General features: G+C 48.9%; 1 protein-coding gene across 1 annotated transcript in view; it reads left to right on the top strand.

Annotated features, from left to right (window-relative positions):
* Positions 1 to 3497: 3497 nt before the first annotated feature.
* Positions 3498 to 7469, top strand: part of Ice1 (interactor of little elongation complex ELL subunit 1) — a 46421-nt gene continuing 42449 nt past the window's right edge. The window contains exon 1 of the mRNA XM_005065452.4: positions 3498 to 3795. Within this exon, the coding sequence (XP_005065509.2) occupies positions 3715 to 3795 (81 nt within the window). The 5' untranslated portion in view covers positions 3498 to 3714. The remainder of the gene's footprint in view (positions 3796 to 7469) is intronic.

The following is a 7469-nucleotide window of genomic DNA, read 5'->3' as shown; positions in this document are numbered from 1 at the left end:
TCCAGTGTAGGAGCTGTGCTTTATAACTTACTGTGCTGTTTTTTCTTCCTTTGAGTAGGCTGAGGAATGTCTTGGGTGTTTTGTGTTGCTAAATCACATATCAACTGCTGGGGAAGATTTAAAAAGAGGTTTATTCTGCTTACCATCCTGTAAATCTAAGTAAGACCGGGTGAAGGCCCTCTTGTACAGCCTCAAGTGTGTTGTACCACAGAGCAGGAAGAGACAGGGGTCTGTCTCCTTCCAAAGTCACAAATAGTCATCTCAGGGGCTTCACTCTGGGGGCCGTTATTCCTCTTAGGCACGTCTCTAAGTCTCTTACTCCAAACTCACATCTGAACACTGGTTTCAGCTGCTGTGGAGTGTTTTGCTGCTGAATTCAGGAAAACGAATCCAAGATGCCCTGGTCAGTGAGGCCAAGGGTGCACCAGGCTCCGCTTTGGGGCACAGCAGCTCCTTAGCCTGAGAACTTCCTGAGTTTGCTGGCCTCTTATTCCTCGTGTACTCACTGGGCTTGTAACCTTTCCACTCCTTTCCTGCCAGACTGCAGGTATTCAAATGGGTCAGCTCTTTCCTAGTTTGTCAACACTGTTGCTCGACAATCTCACTTGGACTCTAAGGAAAAGTAGCCAATATGACCCATAGCACAGTTTAAACGCTTTGTTTTGAAATCTCCTCTGGCAAAGAACTCAGTGAATCACTTTCCAGTTCAGTCTTCCACAAGCCTCAGGACACAGGTCCTATCTCCAAGTTACTGGCGATGTTGTAACAGGGATGATGTTGTAACAAGGGCGAGGATGACCTTTCTTCCAACTCCCAGGAGGCCCCTCCTTCCACCTGAGAGTAGTTCCTTACTCTCATCTTCTGAGGTCTCACCAAGAACATTCTTGAAGATCACTTAGAACAGCAGTATTCGGCCTGTGGGTCACAACTCCTTTCAGGGGAGGGTCGAAGGACCCTTTCATGGGGGTCACATATTGGATAATCTGCATATCAGATTATGATTCATAACAGTTGCAAAATTACAGTTATGAAGCAGCAATGACAATAAATTCATGTTTGGGGTTCATCAAAACATGAGGAACTACATTAAAGGGTCGCAGCATTAGGGACCACTGCCTGAAAACTTACTAAGTGCCAGTTCCCCAAAATCCCTTCCAGTTTCAACCAATAACCTCTGTGTTGTCAGGTACTTGTTACCAGCAATCCCCTCCACTCTTGGTTGTCTGAGTCTGTTTGCTGTTACTATAACAGGCCGCACACTGGGAGGTTTAAAGGACTGAGTCAGTTTCCGCTGATAAAGCAGCCTAAGGCTAAGCAAGAACATTTGGCATGGCCTTTTGCCTGGGGAAGGCCTGAGGCAGGCCACTGCAAGACAAGAAACAGGGAGTGCACCTGTGTCTCTCCTCTGGTCACCACCTCTTCTAAAGCTACTGCACCCCATCAAGGGGCTCCACTCTAATCCTACTGGTCTCCCCAAGTTTCTACCTCTAAACGCTCACCTAGTGGTGTAAATTCCTGTCCCCTTAATAGCATGCAAAGGGAATTAAACAACAGCATGTTTTCCAGCGGACAAACCATAGCAAGGTGTGTTTATCTTCCAAGATGGGTAGAGACATCAGTGAATGATACTTTGTGTCTGCACAGTGAATCCTGTGGTTAAAAAAGAAAATCATCCACACAATTGAAAATGTGGTACTTGAAAAAGTAGTTGAAACTAAGCAGCAAACAGGGAAATGGGTGTTAACTTAGCACTAAAGAAATAAAATGGGGAGCCTTGAAGGCCAAGTGGGACTTCCACACACCTAGGGAGCCGATGGAGTGTCTTAGGAAGCAGGCAAGCACAGGAAATGTGCTACGGCAGGAGGGCAGCACTTAGCCTTTCAGGACCCTGTCGTGGTGTGCTGTTTTGCCAGCATGTAGTAAAGTCATAGCATGCTGGCCTCTTCTCTGCTAAGGCAATTTGCAATACAATAAATACAAACTCACCCAGCTGGAAAATGAAATTATTGTAAGATAAATCTGTACGGGTCGGAATCGAGAACTGGACAGTTGCCAGGGGTCATGTCCATTTCCCCAGTCGCTAATGGATCATGTAATGTGCTGCACAAGGCACAGGGGTCCCTTTGGCATCTGTTCATTCCCCCTGCACTAACTGCCATAGAATGCCCCCACCCCTCACTGTCAGACCATTGAAACCATCCCCAGGAATCCATCCCATGATGGAAGAAGGAAATGGCAAAGGCCGAAGTCCCACCAAAAGTGAGACTGTATCTAGACAGAGATTTCCTCACTGTATTGACAGCTTGTCAGGAGCTGGAGCCAACACAATGACAATATGACAGGTAGGGCCACACCCTCATCAGGGCTGCTTGGCTATACATACCTGCTTTCTACCTAAACCTAAACCCAAGCTTTGATTCTGAAGATGGTCTTGGGGTAATGGCTGGGGGTGGCAGTAGCCAATGGATCTCTTTTCCCTTAATGTGACCGTGTTGGGCACATATTTTTCTGCTTTTCACTATTAATTGTGTCCTTTAGTTGGTATGCGGTGGCTGGGTGGCCAAGCCTAGCCTATTAGTTACCAGGGATTGGCTCTGACCTTAAATTTAAATGTTCCTCTTATGCATTCTGCTCAGCAGCCTCTGAGGAGACCCGGATCTTTCTATACGCACTGTGTACGGCATGTCAGATCATGGGCCTGTCTTGCTTGGGTGCAAACAACCACAACAGGCATCTCTGGGTATCCATCAGGTCCTTCAATGTCAATGATGGTGGCATGAAAAGGAACAGGGTGTGTGCGGTTTGAGCCTTATCAATTGCACTTTCCACCTCGAGAGTTAGGACAGGATCACGAGGTCTGGATGCGCACTTAAAACATGCAACACTACTGTGGAAATCTCAGAAACTGGGACTTTGTAACAAAAGATGAGGAGCGGCCAGACTCCTGGGAGGAGATAATTATGGCAACAAAGAAAAATTTCTGAGGGCAGTGGATACAATGTTAGGAGGTCAGCGAGAGTTCAGACCCTGAATTCAAGCAGCCTTTAAAGCCGAGTGAGACTTTGCCCCCTTCACCTCACCAGCATAAGCATGATGGTCCAGAGATTAGATGTGGAACCCATCTCCTAGGAGGATGGGGAGGTGGAGGTTAGCCTGGGAGGCCTTCAGGCCCGCCTGCCGCGGGGCACTCTGGGAATTGTAGTCCGTCCTCCGCTCCCAGGCTAGGGTCCTCCTTCGGAAGGCTGCGTCACAGGCCCCGCCCCCGAGGAATGAAGGGATGTAGGTGTCTACACAGGGCCTGTAGCGCGGCCGACAGGTAGAAGAGGACGGACAACCCTCAGAGGCAGGACCTAGTTCTTGCTCCGCTCTCCTGGGACGCGCCTTAGCGCTTACGACCTTTTCACGGCTCCAGCTACGCGCCGACTTTCTGCTCCGGCGGCGCCGCGGACAGCCGGGAGAAGGGGCGGGGCCGGGCGGGGCGGGGTCCTGCTGTGCTGTCGTCGCTCTAGGGCCCTCCGGGCTGCGCCGTTCCCCAGTGCCCTGGGCTTGCTATGCTGGTGTGAGCCCTAGGCCGCCTCCACGGGGACCTCTGCGCACGCATGGACCTGCCCGCGCCCGGCGGGAAGCGGCCAGGCTGGAGGTGGCCGGGGCGGCGGGGCAGGGCCGAGGCAGCGGGCCCCTGAGCGCGCGCCCTGCAGGCCCGGCCGGAGCACCATGATGCCCGGCGAGACGCACCCGGCGGCGCCCGGGCCAGCCGACCTCGCGCGGTGTCAGGGCTGCGCCTCCCTACAGCAGGTACGAGCATCCCTGGCCCACCCTTTTACGCGGCCTTGGGAGCGGCTGCCTGTGCTTTGTTTAGTCACGGATTCCAGAATTGGTTCACCTGGTGCGATGCTGGTGGCAGACTAGAGCGAGCGCGCTCTGCAGGGCTCCATCCTCCCCTGCTCTGATTCAGGCTTTGCAGGGCCGAGTTGGGTTGGTGGGTGACCTTAAGTGCAGAGAGAATCGTCCTCTCCGGGGTGAAGGCCTTCTCACACTCCACATTATCTATTACTTGAAGGCAAAGGTTTTATCTTTTTATGTTGCGTGTCCGGGTCAATAGACTTCAAGATTCGGGAGCTGCGTTTCAGCCTCCGCCTATCTATTGATGCACCATCAAGCGTAGCTTTTGCCGAGGAACGTGTTACTGGTCTGATTAAAATATTCCCCTAAGATGTGTACGTCTCGGTAGTTTGTTACGGTGACATGCCCTGTTCTCGACAATGAGTCGCTGCAGATGAGTTGCGGGGTTTACTGATGAAGTGGAAATGGTCTCAGCTCACCTCCTTCATCTTGTCCCATTCACCTCATCCCGTTCTTGCCTCGTGTTCTAGTCACTGTTCACATTTTGGTGAACCAGGTGGGCAGGAGTAAAATAAACGTGTGCCAGTACCGCTTGGCAGGATTTTAGATGTTGGGAAGAAAATCATGGAAGATGTCAGGGTGTCGGAGTGAGGTGTTTTGGAGGCAGTAGAAGGTGTGAATGTTGAAAAGCAGCTCTGGATATTGGTTTTTAACAGGTGGGACGGTTTCTGTGATAAGAAAGAGCTGTGCATGTTTGATGTTTGATGAGCAACACCTGTGGAAGCCTCATGGCTGGTGAGACGAAATCAGAAGGGATGCAGGCCAAGTAGCCGTCCATAGAAGCTTGATTTTATTGAAAATGCAGTGTCTGCGTTAATTTATATATTCTAGTTTTGGGAATAGGAGACGGGGTTATATATGCCGGCACTCTTGTATAAATAAAACGAAGAGTCTAGCCTTACTGTAGCTAGGCTCCCATCTGAAATGGAATGGTTCTGCATCTTTAATAGACCACATTTGGCTTTTTAGCCTGTACATTCACTCAAAGATTTTTTTTTGTATCTTCTGCTGTTTTATAACAATGTAAGAAGGGGAAATTATATTAGAATTGATGTATTGGTGACAAATTGTCAAAAATAGGAGGGAAGAGTAGGTAAGGACCAGGATGGTGGTTATTGGAATTTTGTGGTCTTTGGGAAGATCGTATCTGAGCAAAGTAGTTAGAGAATGAGTGTTGATTTTTTTTTTTGAGATAAACATCCTAGTTTGCTTGGGAAGAGTAAATGTGGAGGTTTGAATGTATTTGGCCCTATAAGCCCATGGGGAGTGACACTATTAGGAGGTGTGGTATTGTTGGAGGAGGCTGGAGGGCACACTTTTAATCCGGGCCACCCCTTCTGTTAGAAGTGCATCACTGTGAGGTGGGTTTAGAGGTTTCATATACTCAGGGTATGCCCAGTGTGTCACTTAACTTCCTGTTGCCTGCGAGAGAGAGCAGTCTCAGCCCCAGCACTGCCTTTGCCTGCACATGCTTCCTGCCATGTCCATTGTTGGCTGAACCTGTGAAAACAGGCAAGCCAAGTCAATTAAACGTTTTCTTTATAAGAGCTTCTGTGGTCATGGTGTCTCTTCACAGCAATAGAAACAATAACCAAGACAGCAAGAAAGCCAGCGAGACAGGGGTTGGGGTTTACAGAGGTCAGAACAGCAAGAAGATCCCTGGTCACACACCATTGCTTGGGCTCCTCAGAGTCACTGGAGGTATTTGGACGGTCGGAACAGCTGTGTTCCTCTGCCCTCCCGAGAGCCACCTCCACACACTGCCCACCAGGAGTGTCTGTCCTGTTGAATCAGCAGAGGCATTGAGTCCTTCAAGTTGCTTGAGACCGTCCTTGTACCTGCTCCTCTGACAGCCTGCATCCATTTACTGGCTCTCTTGGCCCCACCATCCTTATTCTTACCGTCTTTACTGTAGAAAGCATTCTAACCTATGTTCTAGAAGCTACTGCTTTCTCTTCCCAAGGGCACCCCTTTTGCCTTCCCTCCAAGACAGGCTTCCACTCTAGAGGAGGGGTTCCTTTAGATCTCCATAGGCCTGGTCTGTAAACTTTTTTCTGTAAGGGGCAAGATCATAAATCACTGGGCTTTTGGGACTCGTTCACACCTGCTCAGTTGCAATCAAGGTGTGAAAGCAGCTAGAGACTCCAGAGTAAAAGAATCCCATGACTATGCCCCTAACAACAGGAAGTTAGCTTGTGCCTTTCGGGGCAATAGTGTTCCAGAGAGGCTGTGAGTCCTATCTCTGGAACATTTCTTTAATTTGCAGAGTGTGCCTGGGAAGATAGGTCTCTAGTGTCTAGACAGTGAGGCTCTGTGCTTATTTCCTGTATATTGAGAGAGGAGAGCTTTTGTCTATAGCACCACTCAAGCAAAATGTGCAGTACAGGATGGCAGTGTGTAGTTCAGGTGGAAGGCACAGGAAGCTGGGCTTGGCCAAGGGTAAATCATCTCACTAATGTGGCCTAGTGAGAGCATCACATCACATGAGTTCATGGAAGCTCTAGGGAATGACAACAGGAAAAACATGCAAGTGTGAGGAGCAAGACCGCTCCTCCTGTGGGGAAGGCGAAGGTACCACTTTGAATAGCGTTGTGAACTTGATGGAAGAAGAAAGGAAACTAGCCGAGGTAGAAAGGCTGTTGGAAATGTGGGGCTGGAGTTTTAAAATGGCATTAGACTTGGGAGTGTTAGCCATTTTCAGATGTTTGTGAAGTATCTCTGAAATGTCCTGGTGCATCTCCAAGGAAGTGGAAGATGGTTTCTACATTTCTAGAGTGCTGAGTTCATAGGAAGAATCTTTTTAACCGGGGGTGGGGGCTTGGGGTGTTGGTTGGTCCTTTGAGACACTTAAACTTTGAAAACCACTGCTATCTGAAGAGGATCTGGGGCTGGGTCCTTGAAGAAGAAAGCATGGAATGGGGGTGGGGGATAAAAAGACTTAAACAGGAAGTGGATCACTGACCTGTTGGTAGGAGAAAGGACTGGACATTGCTACAGCAAGTGCCTGCTCCATGCAGCTTAAACTTAGAGGAACCTTATAGTTTCTAACCGCTGATACTTCTGGATTTTTCGGGAGATGTCCACATAGTCTTTCTCACAGTGGCCCTACTGCAGTGCTGGGCCTTCTTTCTGACTTGGAACCTTAAGGAGCACGCCCCTGTTCTGAACCCAATAGTCTCTCGCTTGCAGAATATCTTCCTGTCTGTTTGGCCCTTGCTTTTCCTTTAGAATTGAAGATACAATTGCCTTTTTATCTACTCCCTCAGGAATGTATCTGAAGGCATCTGTGCTTCAAGACATCTTAAGTATCTGGTGATAGTTTCATAGAGCACTCTTGACCTCTGGATTGTGGTAGTTTGTTACTGATCTGTAGCCCAACATCCACTTGTTCTAGAACTTCAGCAGTCACAAAAAATGGGGGGCAGGCACTAAATCTGATGATACTTTGTGTCTGTCATTGGAGTTGGTCTCCTTATAAAAGCTGCAGATACTCCCCAGAATAGGAAACTGGACAGAAATATTTCATTTCCAGCATCCTCCACATGTGGGAGCTCCAGGAGCAGAAA

Source organism: Mesocricetus auratus, unplaced genomic scaffold (genome assembly GCF_017639785.1).
Source record: "Mesocricetus auratus isolate SY011 unplaced genomic scaffold, BCM_Maur_2.0 Super-Scaffold_100015, whole genome shotgun sequence".
In the NCBI taxonomy this organism is placed as follows: domain Eukaryota; kingdom Metazoa; phylum Chordata; class Mammalia; order Rodentia; family Cricetidae; genus Mesocricetus; species Mesocricetus auratus.
Note: the sequence above shows the minus strand (reverse complement) of the source record. Positions and strands in the feature narration are given on the sequence as shown.